The sequence below is a fragment of the Crinia signifera genome, chromosome 6 (assembly GCF_055691185.1).
Source record: "Crinia signifera chromosome 6, ASM5569118v1, whole genome shotgun sequence".
NCBI classification, from domain to species: Eukaryota; Metazoa; Chordata; class Amphibia; order Anura; family Myobatrachidae; genus Crinia; species Crinia signifera.
The window spans coordinates 100,779,808-100,797,445 of NC_139222.1; the positions used below are offsets into that span (position 1 = coordinate 100,779,808).

The 17,638-nt window shown below is 43.5% G+C and overlaps 1 protein-coding gene across 1 annotated transcript; it reads left to right on the top strand.

Moving 5' to 3' along the window:
• Positions 1-1,515: 1,515 nt before the first annotated feature.
• ATF5 (activating transcription factor 5) lies at positions 1,516-17,418 on the top strand. The gene is made up of 3 exons (XM_083146551.1): positions 1,516-1,729; positions 11,915-12,187; positions 13,853-17,418. The coding sequence occupies exons 2-3, from the start codon at positions 12,010-12,012 to the stop codon at positions 14,614-14,616; spliced, it is 942 nt and encodes a 313-aa protein (XP_083002677.1). The 5' UTR covers positions 1,516-1,729; positions 11,915-12,009; the 3' UTR covers positions 14,617-17,418.
• The last annotated feature ends 220 nt before the right edge of the window (positions 17,419-17,638 follow it).

Genomic DNA, 17,638 nt, shown 5'->3' on the forward strand with positions numbered 1-17,638 from the left:
ATCTATATTGCAATGTAAAAATAAAGCAGTCAGTATTTTACCTGCACAGAAACAAAATAACTCACCCAAAGCTAAATGTCTCTGCACATGTAACATCTGCCCCCCTGCAGTGCACATGGTTTTGTCCAGCTAAGAAGGAATTTGCCTCTAAGAGTGAACTAGAATAAGGCCCTTTGTCTGCTATTTCGCTGCGGGTCCTCCGGTTCCGTTACCTCATTCCATTCTTCGGTCCAGTTATCTGGTAAATCCTCCGGTTCTGTTGCTCCTCTCCAATCCCAGTCCAGTTTTCTGGAAAATCCTCCAGTTCCATTGCTCCACTCTAATCCTGGTCCAGTCCCCTGATGATTCCTCCGGTCCAGTATTCCCCTGCTGGATTCAGGTCTGGCTCGTCTGGAGTATACCCTGATTCCAATATATCTGGGATCTCTGGCTCATGCCCAGGTCAGCGACATCCACATCATTCACCAGTCTACCCTCCAGTCTAGCATTAGTCAGTATAGTACCCAGCTTACCATCTCTGAACTACCTTGTTCTTGCTCCATAATAAAGATACAGTATCCGGTGACCCATGTGGAGGGCAGCAACCTGCTCAACGGATGCGGCAAAGTCCGTTCAGAGGTTCCTGGTGAGTTTAGACTCCGCCCCTCCATTCCGGGTTTTGCCAACTACCAGGAATCTGTTTCGTTCAGTCCTTAGTACATAAGGAAGCAGGGAAGTGGTTGAAAGGTACAGTGTCTAGATAGGCAGTCAATAGGCCACCACCTAAAGGCTGACATGAATTAGATTGACACAAAAAAGTCTACATGTAAAAGGTCAACATTGACAAAAGGTCGACGTGACAATGATCGACACAAGAAAATGTTGACATGTTTTTTACAATTTATTTCAGTTTTTATGACTTTTTTATACTTTACAATCCACGTGTTCCCTGTCAACATTGTGAAAATTTTGTAGGCTGCTATGGTGATCGGAAAAGATGGGTGTAATAGTGCAGAGAGAAGCCACCTGCTCAAGCTGCAGGGAAAATAGAAAAACACCATTAACAACTTGTCAAGAGCAGAAATGAAGTTATCACGATTGCATTCCAAATTGGTCACATGACCTCCTTGCCTGCTCTCTCCCTCTCACACACACATACACAGTGATAACTGATAATAGCAGCAGCACTGTATCAGCCCAGCAGCATGCCAGGCAGCAGCCAATCAGGGGCCGGCTCTCTGACACCCTCAGTGACCTGGGGGAGTAGTCGGGACCGCGGCGCCTCCTGTCCAGGCTGATGCAACTCTGCTGCAATCTCTCCGCCTGTCACCGTATTCTCCCTCCGAGAGAAAATAGTCCCTATAAATCCGTGCTGATAACAGTAAAACTACTTTATGGGCTGAAAACCAACAACATCCCCAAACCCACGGGCGCTTGGTGGGATTAGAACGCTGTCAGTTCTTCTGCTACTTGCGCTGAGACATGTCTCTCCATGTCGGCTGAGGTGTGTGGTGCGGGCGGAGGGATACCAGGGTTGCGGTGATGTAACATGGTGTGACAGTATACAAGTTTCCACTACGTATTTTCAGAGCCATATCATCCTCAGCACAGCAGCAGTACAGATATAGAGATAGTTACAGACCGGCACCGCTCTTCTGCAGGATCACCATGGCTTTCTAGACTTGCAAGATCACAAAACAAGTGTGCAATTGCACTTGTGCTGCAATAACAAAACAACCGCAAAGATGACGTAAGTATTAAGCTTTTATTGTTTGTACCCCAGTGACTGTTGCAACAAGCTGTTGACTTTATTCTGCAACGTATATTCTTGTATGGACACGGGTTTGCATTTTATGTGCGGTGCAAAAAGTGTATGCCTCAGTCTTTGCTATGTATAATGTCCTAGGCAGGGTGTCACGGCAATTAAAATAGGTGAAGCGGATTATATTTTTATTTATTTGCCATTGTACTTTAAGTTTGGCTTAATGTGAGTAGTTTGAGCTTGTGCTACCTGTCAGCAATGACAGGCTGTCAGGGAAGGGGGCGTGGCCTGTGATGCGGGCGGGGCTATGGTGTATTCACCCGCCTGCCTGCACCTGGTTCTATAGAACATCTGTAGCTTGTATTTATTGCATAACAGTCACTTTCTCTGTGCATTAAATAAATCTCTTTGTGTGCACTTGCAGAATGCTAGTACGCTATTCACATGTTGGTACCTGCTGACATGTGCACACTACCTCACCTGTTTCTCCTATGCCAACAAGCACCAAGTACAGTAGATTGCATTGGTAGCCTTGCATGCGATACCTTGGCAACTCCCTGTCAGATTGCATATGATACATTGTATGTGGGCGCTTTGCGTACAATGTATCGCATGCAATCCCATTCACTGCTGTGGGATACGATGTAACCTTATTGCCGCATGCTAATCTGTAGATCTGATGACTGCAGGGCTGCACATAGAAATGGAATCAGAAGTAAAAGACATAAGATATGATGCTTTTCACACGATTTATCATCCCGATGCATCAAAATCATGTGAAAAAGGGCCCAAATGACACTAGTGTATGGGGCCTTAACACCTTAGAGGGTATTTAGTAATGCTTGAAGAGAGGTACAATGATGAGAGATAAAGTACAAACCAATAAGCTCCTAGCTGTTTGTTTCTCCAAAAAACTGAACAACTGTTCTACAACAGTAGATAATCTATTTTTTGTAGAATTTGCAATAAAAGTAGTTTCGTTGAGTCCGATAGTTGATACTTGATACAGAAAGATACCTGCCTTGTGTGTGCTAATAATATGGTAATACCCTGAAGTCCTCCCATTTGGTTTATTATAGCAGTGTACAAGAAACCAGGTGTGAACTGGAACAGATGTCGGCAGGCCTGTATTATTGTAATAATTAGTGACATTATGGTGTAGATTTCTTGTCAATCACCCTCACAGCTGCTCAACTACCCCATGGGAAGCAGACCTTGTATTATTGTTATGTAGGTGATTGTCAGCTCTGCATCCTAAGAGAGTATGCTTCATCTGTGGCATTACAGTTGTGCAAGTTGGCCATTGGCGTTATTGAGTCTCTTCTAAGAACAATCTAGATCACAAAACAAAAATGGAAAAAAATCACAGTTGCGTGTTGGTTGGTACTTTATCTCCCACAATTTTCTCTCCTCAAGCTTTGATAAATACCGATCATAGTAACAATACTTTATGTATTGTTCTCTGCCTAAATCATCAACAGAAGCTCATCCCCGGGTGGATTAATTTACTGTTGTTTGTCTTGGATTAGAGAAGGTCTCTGGAGAGTGAATTTATCAGGTTACTCTCAGATATGACAGCCAAAGAGACCTGCGTCTTTTATATTCACTTATTTTATTGACATTTACTGTACTCCAATGATATTGGTCTATATGTATTAAGTAGGAGTATCCAATGTATCGTACGTCACGTGCTTTATATAATTCAATTTTGCATGGCCGCAGGTCTTAGGTGACATGACGATATTCAAATGTTTGGGGGCAAGTTCCGTTGTTGTCCATTTTTTCTGCTAGCACCTGAGGTGGTGAGCAGAAATCCACAGATTCAATCTTTTGGGTGCCCAAATTCAGCATGGTCTGTAGTTTCTAGTGCACTATAAGTAATAGGCGCCTGCGACACTCTTGCTTATTGGCAGGAACAAACAATTGAATATTGCCTGTCACTTTAGACAGGAAAATGGCTGCAGAAGCATTTAGAGTCCTTGCTCAGCAGGAAAGTACTCTGACGTGTTGGTAATTGAAATATTTATATTTGGATACATTTATGGCTGCAAATGGGCAGAACATGTCTGAACTAGCAAACTTTGTACAATCAATGGGATGGGGGGACGTTTAGTTCAGTGGTTCTCAAACTGTGGGTCCTGACCCCAAAGTGGGTCCTGACCTTCTCAGCATGGGGTCGCGACTCCATGTTGCTGACCATCAGGCTGATGACTTTTTTTGTAATCTCAATCAATGATTCAAGGAGTCTGAAAGATCTGTTGAATTGTCTGTTATTTTAGACTCCTCCCATCATGTTGTGCCTCCACAATGCTGCCATGTATGTGCTGTCTGCTGACTACACATGTGATGTGATGACCTTCTGCAGTAACTTGCTGGGGTCTCGTAATTATTTTTATTGTCTGATGCAAAATAGTTTGAGGACCCCTGGTCTAGGTAATATGTTGTACCTTTCATTGTAGACAAATCTTTATAACATTACTTGTAAAGGATAAACAATAAAGCAAACCACTTCATTGTGTAGAACACTCCTGTAACTCACATGATACTTTATAATTAGTCATGTGACCACTAGGTGCATTCCTATTGCTGTATACAGTATGTAATATACATTTGCTCACTATTGAAATCCTTTACTTTTACTGACGTCAGTCGTGTCCATAACACGGATGCCAACTATTTTTATGTCACTGATATATGACCCTGCCTACCTGCTTAGCATCATGCAACTTTTTCCTTGCCTGGGGAATTCTGGTACAAGACAGTGGGCAGATGTATTAAGCCTTAACAAGAGATAAATTCAAGTGTGATAAGGAGAGATAAACGTCCAGCCAATCACCTGCCAACTGCCATGTTACAGGCTGTGTTTGAAAAAAGTCAGTAAGTAGCTGATTGGCTGGAGGTTTATCTCTCCTTATCACACTTGCATTTATCTCTTGTTAAGGCTTCATACATCTGCCCCAGTGGACCTTAAAGTGCAGGATATTGCACAGTTACATGAGATAACTGTTTAAAAGTCTGGTGCTTTTCTGTGGAATGTCGTGTGTGTGTGTGTGTGTGTGTGTGTGTGTGCGCGCGCGCGCACATATGTTCCACTGATACACAAAACACTTTGTAGAGATGACCCCAGGTGTCCCAAAACCCAGCAGATTCGGAACAAAAATCATCTGTGGCATGGGCTGCTAGATGAAGAAATAAAGTACTTCCCTTGGTAACACTCCTTGATTGAGTTTAATTGATTGAAAATGAAGGTCAAAATTCCCCAAATTTCAAGTATCACATAACAGATTCAATGTGCCGATGCATACAATCACAGACCATAAGGGGTCAATTCCCATGCGCATCGCAGATTGTTTTATCCTTAAGATGCATACACATGGTGTGATTTTTGCCCCAGAGGCCAGATCCACCAATAATGACTATACGCACTGTGCAATTTTGACTATGGGCCCGATTCAGACCTATTCGCAGGGCTGCGAATTTGAAGCCCTGTCGATTTATCTAGTGCATGGCATCCCCCTGTGAACAAAGCCAGAGATGACCAGCCATTGCGCAAGTGGATTGACAGGCGACCGGCGTTTGTGGACGGCACCCTGGCATTTTCTGTGAGTTTCCTGGAAAATGCAGCTGGCACCCAGCCATCGGGAGGGAGGGCTGCTGACGTCGTTAGTGGCCTCGAACTTCCCTTGGTCATCGCAGAGTAAGTCTAGACTTACTCGGTGGCTGCACATGGGGTGGAAACCATTCAATGATGAGTGTTTCCAAATTAATTTCCCTCTTTGTAAGGCTGCAAACGCATTTGCAGCCATGCACAGGGGCATGGAGACACTCTGGCAGGAGCGTGTACCTGATTGCTGGGCTCTAAAGTTCCACAGTGCAGCATTAAGGTCTGAATAAGGCCCTATGTACTTCTGGCTGTGTACAATTTTGACTGTAATTTACTATAGACTGTAAACTTTCTTGAGTTGCCTGCACAGTCATTTTTTATTTCTTGCAATGTCGACTCCGCAGTGGCACGCATCAACATCGCAAAGCTGTGTATATGGAGTGCAAAATGTACTATGTTCTGTACATGTTGGATACTAGGGCCAGGCGTGCCATAACTGCATCACACCTGTCACTTGGTGGAGAAGCCGATTTAAAAAAGTGTCCATCATGGAAATGAATTGCCTAGGAATTAAATTCTTGGCCAAATCATATGTATGACATCCGATGCGTGGTCCCGTATGCCTCGGACCGGAGTCGGAGGTCGGATGGGCTGCAGCAAGATAACTTGTACATGCAGCCATCAGCGGCACATGGTGGGTGCTTTTTAGCAACTGCAATGTATCTCATCCGATACTTGTGTCGTACACCTATCTGCAGAGCGGGGAAAATGTATCTCGTGTGAAAATGGCACATAAAGTGATGAATCGTCCCCGTATTATTATAAAATATAGAAGCTGTCTCTGTGGGTTTCTAAAGGTTTAGCACCATAAAGCTTCTCCAAAAATAATGCAAGTATTGGTACTTGTTTCCTAGCACGGCCACAAATCTTATGGATCGTGTACCTTTAGTTAAGGTACACGATCCATAAGATGGACCCGATTTCCTTTGAAATCAGGTCCATTTGGCCGGCTAGGATAAAATATCGGGGGCATCGCGTCGGTCGGGACCGTAAACAATGGTCCCGACGCGACCGATGCGATGCCCGCGATTTCCCCATAGGCTTCAATGTTAAAAAATATTTTAACATTGAAATCGTGTCGGGAAAGGTAAAATATCGGGGGCATCGCGTCGGTCGGGACCATTAACATAGGTCCCGACGCGATGCCCCCGATTTTTACATAGGCTTCAATGTTAAAAGATTTTTTAACATTGAAATCCTAAAAAAATGTGAAATGGGCCAATATGACCCATTTCACATTTTAGATGTCCCCGTCGTCACCCCACGATAGACGCCAACCCGAAGCGTGGCGAGCGGCGGCGGTGCGCGTCCTCCGACTTTTTCATTCCCCTACTATCCACGTCGGCGTGGAGTTGAGAATAGAATAGTGTGGCGAGCGCAGCGAGCCACCGAGCCCGAAGCGTGGCGAGCGCAGAGAGCCCCGCGAGGGGACGCGGATACCTTCACAGTTATACGCGTCCCCTTCACAGGTGTCCGTGGCGACTCGGACACCTGTGAAGTCCGCGAAGGGACGCGTTTACCTGTGAAGGTATCCGCGTCCCCTCGCGGGGCTCGCTGCGCTCGCCACGCTTCGGGCTCGCCACACTATTCTATTCTCAACTCCACGCCGACGTGGATAGTAGGGGAATGAAAAGGTCGGAGGACGCGCACCGCCGCCCCTCGCGGGCTCGCTGCGCTCGCCACGCTTCGGGTTGGCGTCTATCGTGGGGTGGGGTGTACGCCGTGACATTTGGGGGGGTTGGGAATATTTTACATTGAATCCAATGTAAAATCGGGTCCCAGGGACCCGATTTACATTTAATTAAAAAAAAAAATCGGGTCCAAAATCGGTCGGTCGCGACGATCGCATCGCATGCGACCAAATCGCATGCGATGCGATCGACCCGATTTTTCCGACACGACCACCCCGATGTAAATCGGTGTGGCCGTGCTAGGAAACAAGTACCCAAGTATTTACTTTTTTGGTACTTGTGTAGTTCCATACTGGCGCCGTGCGTCTGAGTCCCCTTGCGGGGCTCGCTTCGCTCGCCCACGCTGCGGGCTCGGTGGCTCGCTACGCTCGCCAAGCTATTTAAAATCAACTGGAGTTAAGTTACTTTTTTTAACATAGTTTGTGGCGAGCGTAGAACCCGGAAGTAGCACGGCGTCATGCTGGCGCTGTGAAACTACACAAGTACCACTTTTTTTTTTAGTTTACTTTATTAAAAATAGATTAGAGGAAGACAATTTGTAGCTCTCCAACTTCTGTGGAACCACTAGTTACAGCAAGCCCTTTCATCCTCTTATTTCTTTTTATACTGCTATTATTATAGTTGTTTCGTACCCTCGGTATTGTGAGCTGATTATCATTTTGTATATGTGACACCAGTCAATCAGATCTCCAGGGCAGCTGCTGGAGTTATTATAACAAAGAAATTGCACTAATTAGGGGTATGCACCAAGGAGTACATATTTGGGTCACACAGTGTTTCCTTAGTTATTTAGTTGGAAAGAAAGAGCACTAAAGCTGTGTACACACGGGAGGCGATTTCAGCACATATCGCTGGCAGTATGATCGCTGCGCGACCGTATTGCCAGTGATTTCATGTGCTGTGGGAGATAAATCACAGGGAGCACGCTCACGCTGCCAGCCCTGCATGGTCGCTGGTCACAGGAGCATGCTTCTCTGATTATGGCTAAAAATCGCAGGTCGCTGGTGCACAATGCACTGTGCACCAGCGACCAGCGATTTCTAGTCAAAAGGACGTAGAGACAGAATAGCTTGCAATTTTTAGCCAAAATTGCTGGTCGCTGATGAAAACTGCACACTGAGCGAATTTAAGCCAAAATCGCTCAGCGACCAAATGACACCGTGTGTACACAGCTTAAGTCTGCTGCAAGCAGGTGACACTGTGATATTGTAAAGTTTCTACATGTCATTGGGGAGTATTTCTCAAAGCTTGACGAGATAGAAAATGGTGGGAGATAAGTGACAACCAATCAGCCCCTAACAATTATTTTTTCCAAACAACGCCTGTAACATGTAAGAAAGAAGCTGATTGGTTAGTACTTTTATCTCTCACAATTTGAATTCCTTCTGGATAAATACCCCCCCTATATATTTTAATCAATAAATATTTTGCTTCTATAATATGAAAGCCCTGTTCGGCATGTCAATTTATATTCCTTTATTGAGGCCCAGTCCTGAAAGTAAGCCAACAATACACATTCACACTGAGGGTGAAATGTAATCGGGTGAGAGATTTTTTTTTTTTTTTAAAGCAGCAATCATTTAGACTACAAACGCAAACTGATTTTCCACTGATTGCCACAAACAGGAGATTTGGTACCAAATCTTTCTCTTTCTGAATCTCTCCTATTAAATTTCACCCTGTATATCTGATACACATGGAATTACTGCAGGATTCAGAAAAGTTCAAATACTTTTTTTTCTGGAATAAATCCAGGTATAATATTGCTTATATCTGACCTAGTATTTGCTGCTTGAAAGTAATATTACTATATTTACTGTTCTGTATAAGGTTGTTTTACCTGCAGCAGCTTTGCTCCTTGGGGGCTAATTTACAGTTGTTTTTCATGGACTAGAATACTTCCCTAGGGATTTTGTAATTATTTTTTTTAAACCGTAAAAGCGACAGGTGTTGATGGTGCACAGTGATAGAATATTTTATTGCAAGTCTTATGGTGTATACACACTGGGTGTTTTTGCCCTGCGAGTATGCACTGTCATAACGCCAAAATAATTGCTAGGCTTAAAAATCACATACACACTGAGCAGTTTTGTTTTTCCACCGGTGGGGGTGGACAGCTTTCCATAGCAGGATGTTAATACCAACAGTTAAGCAGCAGCGGCCGGCGATGATGCGGGAGTGAGAATCAGCGCTAGGCTGTACACATTGGGCGGCTTTTGCGCGGAAAGCAGCTGAAACTGTAAAAGTGATTTACTTTAAGCTCAAAATCGCACAGTGTGTATGGGCCTTAAGATACTGATTCTAAGTTGGGAGCAAAGAAAAAATCAAAAATCAAAGTTGCGCTTTTACAATGTGCACTAGATTTGGGATAGGTGGTCCTACACACACATCTAAATTGCAGGATCTAAATAAAGCTTTACACCATTTGTGGGCCACATGCAAAACCAGACATTATTTTGCATACATGCAAAAAAATAAAAATGCACTTGCATTGCCACATAAGTTACCATTCAGTTAGCCATGTGCTTCTAGCTCCTGGGTTAAGTTGCCAGAGCTATCCATTTATTGCCCATGATTAGCTCCAAGGCTGCACTTACAGCTTGAGCCCTCCTGAGGTGTGAACCTAAATCCTTGTAAAGTGATGCTACTGCAGGTGGTAATTTCCAATTTCTGGTAACTTGGGCGCTATATTTTACTGCTGGCTTATCTTTCAAAATAATTAGAGAGCTCAGGCCACTTAATACCGATTAGCAGTCGCTCAATTAAATTAATTGCTCACATGGTGATTTCCAGATTCAAAGATACTTGCTTTATGTGCTATGCTCCCAACTGAGAATCAGGACCTTAATGTTTAGCTCTGTGTGTGTGTGTGTGTTCTAATACAGCTACACCACAGGCTGCATATAAAATGGCAATTGGATGCCAGCAAAAAAAAAAAGCAGTAATTGACTCTCCATTGATTAAGTTGGTGGTTCTGGTTGATTTGTCAACAGTGTCTAGGCCAATAGGTCGATAACTATTTGTCAACAGGCAATAGGGTTTTTTTTTTGTTTTTTTTTTTAACTTGTTCTTACTTTACGATCCCAATGGCCATAGAGGGGCGAGGGGCTGCGGTACACTAATACAGTGTCCATGTCGATTTAGACACAACAAAAACGGTGGAACTCATGTTGACCTATTGACTTTAGGCCTTATAACCCACACCCTTAAATTGGAGCAGTTATGTAGGGTACACACCAGGACGACCCGCTCACGATGCATATCGTGAGCGGGTCGTCAGTGTCTCGTCCGACCCGCTCACGGTGACGCGGCGGGGCACGACCCGCTCACGATGTGCACCTTGAGCGGGTCCGATCCGATGGCGACCCGCACCCGGCTGTATGGTCGTCATTGAGATCCTACCTGCAGCAGGTAGGATCTCAATAACGACCGACCGACCCGCGGGACCGCGCATCGGATCAGTATCGGTCCACACCAGGTCAGAAAAGGGCCCAATCAGCACACAATCTACATCCAATTGATCGGAATTGGATCTAGATTGTGGGGATCGGGCCCTAGTCGTCCTGGTGTGTACCCAGCATTACCCTTCGTAGTTTACTTATGTTGTTAATGCATTACGTCAATGTACTTTGTCCAGTCTGTTGAAAACAGCTTGGCATTGAAGCTGTTACTTAATAACTAGCGCAGTTAAACATAGTTAGCTGTATCATGTTCCCTATGTTCCTGGAAAAATGACATTCCATCTTTAGATCCTCTCACTTGTCGCTAGTAGTTACAAACACAGATGCTAACTAGAATGTTGCAAAGTCTTTCCCTTAAGTCACTTCTGGCAAGCCAGGGCGTAAAGACTTTTTAAAAATGCTCAATAATTGATATCGTTATGTAAATATTGTGTTCAGTACATAATGCTTCAAGAATGTTTTAAACCTTTAAAAAAAAAAAAAAAGGTTTTAAGTTGTTTAGCTGATTAGGATTGCAACTGTTTCTGCTTTGTAATGTGTGTGTGTGTGTTTTGGTGGGGGGGTATTTTTTTTTTTTTTTTACATTTTTATTAATGTGTTGATAATCAGCAACACCTCAATTTGAATACTATTAAGAAGGGCAGATCTGGTATAAAGTCTGGCTAGGGAGGTAGAGACAAAGGGAAAGTGTATTTCGCCTTTAATATTGCTTCTGAATTTTTTTGTTCAGTAGCTGCAAACCGTTGTTCTATGAGCTCTGACCAAAGAGAATTTTACTCCCATTGAAGCTAATAAAACATCACACAAAAGAACAGGAATTGCTCTGACATTACAAAATGCACAAATTGTCTGACCTAAGTGCTACAGTTACAAATAGTAAACTCTTTTGTTTACTATTTGTTTTGGTTTCGTTGGACTGAGTTTGAGAACCATTGCTCTAGAGCAGTGGTTCTCAACCTTGGTCCCCAACAGTGCACGTTTTCCAGGTCACCTGGCAGGTGAACAGGTGCACTCATTAGTCACAGACATTTTAAAATATCAAGTTGGAAAACTTGCCCTGTTTCGGGTCCTTGAGGACTGAGGTTGAGAACCACTGCTCTAGAGCACAGGTTTTCAAAGTCGGTCCTCGGGACCACACACAGTGCATGTTTTGCAGGTCTCCTCAAAGAATCAAATGAAATAATTAGCTCCACCTGTGGATCTTTTTAAAATGATTCAGTCAGTAATGAGTGCAGCTGTCTGATGACCTAAAAAACGTGAACTGTGTGGTTTAAAAACCACTGGTCTATTCGTACTTTATAAACAGGATCCTGAAAAATGAAAGCAAATAATCTCTCCTCTTGTCTTTCCATTGTAGGTCTTTTACCCCCTATGCGCCTTCCGCTGCTGCATCCAGCTGGAATCGTGCTTCCGAACAGTTCTCCGGCCTGAATCGAAATAACCCTGGTGGAAATGTCTCTCCTGGCGGCCTTAAATCTGGACCTAGAGATGTCGATGTTGCCAGTTAGCACTCTGCACTGGCGGGCTGATCTTCTGAAGATCCCTGCTCATGGAAATCACTATGAACATCTACCAGTGCACATGGAGGATGGGGTGCATATGCACGGGGCTGAAGGAGGATGCCTGGCAGGTACATGTAATAGTGTTTCATTTAATAAATAAAATGTCTAGCTTATACACCACTATACTTAGAAGGTCCGCCCAGTATACGTCCGCTCTCCCTGGAGGCCTTGCCAAACCTGAAATGTGCCAAAGGCAGAGGAGCAGAAACTCAAGTTTAACTTTCTATCTTTTTGCCAACACCCATTTCATATAATAAAATTTCCATTTTTTAATTTGAAAATACTGTTCCATTTAATATGTTTATGGCTTAAATTTTATCTGGATTTTTTTGTGATGGTTTTTATTACATTAAAGGTGCCCATACACATTACAATTATTGTATACAATATCGCATTGCATAGGTTTTGCAATGCAATGAGATGAGATCTAGTACAAAAAGTATGTGCAGCACATACCTTTTGTACTACAGATGGAGCCGGGCTCCCTCTTGCTGGCGAATCGCCAGATTGTCTCCGCTGGCGATCCGGCAGCAGCGAGGCGCTCCATCTGACTGAGACGCGCGTGCGTCTCACACGCACGCGCGTCTCACATGCACGGGCGACGGGAACCCTGTTCGTCTCTGCTTCAGGGAGACTGACACGGTTAGGGGGGGAGCGGGGAGACGGTGGGGACCCGGCCGGGGGAAGCGCCGTCGGAAGGGGACGCGTGCGCATCTCGTGCGCGCGTGTCCCCTTTCGCAGTTCAGATGGGGGATGGCGGCTGGCGATTCTGCCGCCCTCCCCTGCAAAGACCAGGCCGGCTCCATCTGTAGATCTCATCTCATTGCATTGCAAAACCTATGCAATATTGTATACAATAATTGTAATGTGTATGGGCACCTTTTTTAAAGTCCAACTGGATACTGTTGGTGCAAAATATAATTTTCCCCATGATCCCCCTCCTTCTGCAGAAAAATAAAAGCTAGTAAATGCTGCTCCCATTCCTCAACCCCAGGTCAGATATCTTGACCAGCAGTTGTGCAACTACCACATGCCTAGGTAGGTACAGTATGCTATCACCATGCTCTCCAGACCCCTTGATATAAATGTACAGTAGGTGCAGTTGCAAGTCACGTTTTACATTGTGCAGCAGACATTTGGTCACTTACAAACTACCTCCAGTAAATGTATTTTGCTGTGATCTTATTTAGTCAATACTCCCAACTCTATTCACGACAGCATAAAGCAGGCATGTCCAAACTATGACCCTCCAGCTGTTGTGAAACTACAAGTCCCAGCATGCCTTGTCACAGTTTTGCTATTGGGGAATGCTAAAACTATGGCAAGGCATGCTGGGATGTGTAGTTTCACAATAGCTGGAGCTCCACAGTTTTGTACATGCCTGGTATGAGGCCATGAATTATAAATATTGCATGCAGGGTCAGGTGGAATATCAGACCCCAAGTAAGTTAAGAAATGCCCATTGGTGTTCTTGCTCCCATTGAGGCAGGCTTTTACTCATACTGTATGTGAGGCTTGTCTGCTGGAGTGTAGAAGGAATTACCAGGATGTGGTACAATAGATATGGGTTGGGAGTAAGTGGATTCACTGGATCAAGTAAATCTATAGATAATGAGGGACCCATTAAAATGTGTTGGCTTTGATGTTCTAGCTATTTCCTTAACCATGCTAAATGTTTTAGTCTATAGTGTTTTATAACCTCCATGTTTTTTTTTTTTATTTCGTTTGTCCAGGGGATGGATTCACAGACTGGATGACAGAAAGGGTGGACTTTTCATGTTTTCTGCCAGCGGTGGTGGATCCGTCCATGCCAGGTCCTCCAGCCCCGGACCTGGAAATCATGGCCACACTTTTGAAGAAGGAGCTGGAGCAAATGGAAGACTACTTCCTGGAGGAGTCCCTCTCCCCTAGGCTTCCAATGGCCCCAGATCAAGTGGCCCCCAGCACTCCTCCTTCTCATGGAGTCCACTTTCACTATCCAACACCTGACCAGCAGCTTGCTAGTAGAGCTGTAGAATTCCAGGCCTTCATTGCAGACACAGCAGCTTCTGCCCCCGTGGCACTGGACACATTAGATTCTGGCTGCCTCGAGCTTATGAATCTGTACACAGATGTTCCAAGTGATTTCTCTAGAGATGATGAGCAGGATTTTATGGTGATTAATGACACCACTGACCCGCCAGCACAATCAAAACAACTGAACAGGCCTACACCTTATGACCGCCCCACCACTTCAGCCTCCAGCTGCTCTGGCTCAAGCCAGCCTAAAGGTGACCGCAAGCAGAAGAAGAGAGACCAGAACAAGACAGCAGCTCTTCGTTACCGCCAGAGGAAACGTGCAGAATATGACGCACTGGATGATGAATGTCAAATCCTGGAAGTCCGCAACAGGGAGTTGAAGGAAAAGTCTGATTCCATCGAAAGAGAGATCCAGTATGTTAAAGATCTGCTGATTGAGGTCTACAAGGCCAGGAGTCAAAGACTCCGCAATAACTAGATCTTCTTTTTGTATGTTGCAAGGCTCAAACTTTGGACAGATAACTATTAGTTTTAAGCCTAAGATAGTTCTAAAAATTAATTTTGGGTCATTAAAAATATCTGGGAGATAGGTGTGGGGTTTTTCATATATTTTTTTTTTTTTTGCAAAACAACAAAAAACATTTAATTTTTTTTCTTCAAATCCTTTACCTCAAAAGTACATACAGTCTTTTAAGCTTTCTGTTTTTTTTTTTAACATCTGTAGTGCTGCCTCTTGATATAGAAATTATTGCAGTCTTTTATAACTTTAACAAATCGGTAGCACCTTTTTATATGACAGGTTCACTTGGAAGTGGAGATGGTTGTGTCCGCAAACACTGATCAATTGCACAGCGCTAAGTCAGTTATTTCTTTAACGTGTAAGATGGCAGATAAGCAAGGGATAATTCAAGTCAATAACTGAATCTGACTTTTTGAATGTGATGTAGTGAGATACTGATAGATTTTATTTTTTGAGTGGATTACTAAAAGGTATATATACATATATGTTCAATTTGTGGTGGGAAATGTTGTGTTTTATTTGACAATCTCCTGGCAATTAAAAAACACTTCTGCACTGAGGTAAATAAGACCATTTATTACCACCAGTTTTTGATTGTTTACACACCAAAGCGGCAGCCATGTTGTAGGCTGCAGCTTACAAATTTACACCTGAAACCATGGTTCAGCAGACAAAATGGCTGTTTCCCCTGGGTGTAAATGTCAGGAAAACTTGGACTGTAAAGAAAATGGACGATTATTGTGAAACCATGTTTACATTATGGTACAAAATGATCTCAACTGTATCCTCAGCTTGACATGTTGCAATAATTTTAATGTGCAAAGTAACTTTTCATAGAAAACTTTTGTTGAACTGCTGATTGGTTGTCTAGAACTTAAAACGTGTGGCACAAAGCATTAAATACTTAATTGAAATGTGTATGACATATGGTTTTTTCTTGTGCGCACAACAATAAAAAATTGGTAAGTGACCTCAAAGGCAAAATGTTTGTTTAACATGGTTGCTTGCTGTAAGGTTGAATGGCTTCGTAAATATATTGCTTCTGCACATATAAAGAATGGTATCAGAAGACATAAGTGCTCTTACCAATGTGACTTTTAGCTGCAAAATCTGCATTAAACCACAACAACCGCTCTAGGCAGATCAAAATAAACCGCTGATTAGTTGCTGTGGTCCTAGAAAAGTCTGTCCCCAGTTCATAGTCTGGTAAACAAGCCCTTAAAGACTAATGGAATGGAATGGGATTAATGTAGTCAACACGGCGCAGAGCTTTTTGTTTACAAAGTATGGAACTATGATATCTCTGTCATCCTAGCAGCAAATCACACACTGAAGACCTCTACATGGTTTTTAAATTGCTGGGATTATAGTAAATTGTGTCTGGACATATTTTGTTGAAACACTACATTTAACCTAACAGATGAAATTGAGGAGCCTTATATTCATTAGTCCTAAACCAGGCTTAAAGCACATTTTCTATGCCAGATCATAGGAACGGCTATAGCTTGTACTCTCAGCCAGCATTTTGGTGTTCATTTACAGGTTTTTAGAACTTTCTGTCAAGTGTTTGTAAATGTTCATACATCTTACATTCGTATTCTTCAATCTGGATTTTTAACATACAAGGACCGATTCTGGATCACGCATAATGATCAGAATTCGGCCCCTGTCCCGATTTGGTCAGGTTTGCCCAATCCTTGACTGCGAACGCCGCGGCAAGTTACTCACTAGCCATTCATAGTGGGGAGGGAAGGTGGCGGTGGTGGCACTGCACAATGGGAACGCACAGCATTCTATGGGCATCACCATGAACACGCTGGGCATTCTCATGGGCAGGCCGATGACTGCCAGGGGCGGGCGGCCACAAATAAAAGTCAGTTCAGCTTTTTTGCGAAGCTAGGAGAAATCATTCGATGGTCTCTTGCAGTGGCGGCATGTGAGAGGATGTGTCCTCGGTACACATCTCTTTGCATGGTTGCGAGGGGAAACGGAGGCAGGGGGCCGCAACCAGAATCAGCCCCACAGTCTGTTAATACAGGTGTGAAGCTACTTAGATGGCAGAGTCCATATGGTTGGCTGGGTACGTTTTTATGTTCTGCATGGCCTCTATAGAAGAAAGAAGTATAATTATTATAATTCATAGCGACCAAGAACAAATTAGTTTCTATCAGGCCAGTTTTATTACAATAAAAAGCAAATTATGACTGTTTTGCTATGTGATCGATCCTTCTGAAAAATTAACCTTGTAAACATCCAAATTACCATAGAATTTCATAGTAGTATTGTTGCTTTGTGTGGTAGCTCAGGGTCTAATTCACATTTGTACACGCATGCTGGACGCAGCTGCAATTTTTCTCAGGCTACAGAACTGCTAATCATAGCAATTGGAACTGCCACGCAGAGCCATCGTATGTCCTTAGCAACTGAGTACATAGAAGCAGCACCGATGCAATAATGAGTAACCTCAACTCCCTGAGTACGTATATGGATACTCAGACTGGAGGTGGCATTAGTGAAGCTGGCGCCAATTCTCTCTGTATACATGATCGCTGCTGAAAACAAATGAACAGCCTCAAAAACCACTGTATCACGTCTGCATTTACGCCAGTATTCCCCATCACGTCCCCCAAACTTCCTGTCACTTACTGCTATAAAAATCTCAAACCAAGTGGCATTGCAAAGGTACATTGGGGGGCGTGCAGTCGCAGTTGTATGAATATTGGCATTGTGTACAAACGTGACGTTAGCCACTCTGTACAACCCCCCCCCCCCTTTTTTTTTTCCCAATGGGGCTTAAGTTTATCTTGGTGTAAGTTCATTCAATGGTTCAACCATAGTCTAAACTATTTTCCAACCACTCAAAAAAGGATTGTGTTATATATGTGTAAATTAGCTGTATTGGCTTACAAGGATTAGAGATTTCTTGGAAATGTTTTACCGATAGTTGATTTTTACTAGAAAATAAGCAATATAATTGTTG

Bases quoted from the DNA above. Each gene is read 5' to 3' on its own strand.
- ATF5 (XM_083146551.1), top strand. From the start codon at position 12,010: ATGTCTCTCCTGGCGGCCTTAAATCTGGACCTAGAGATGTCGATGTTG. The intron at 12,188-13,852 runs GTACATGTAATA...TCGTTTGTCCAG, and splicing joins TGAAGGAGGATGCCTGGCAG to GGGATGGATTCACAGACTGG.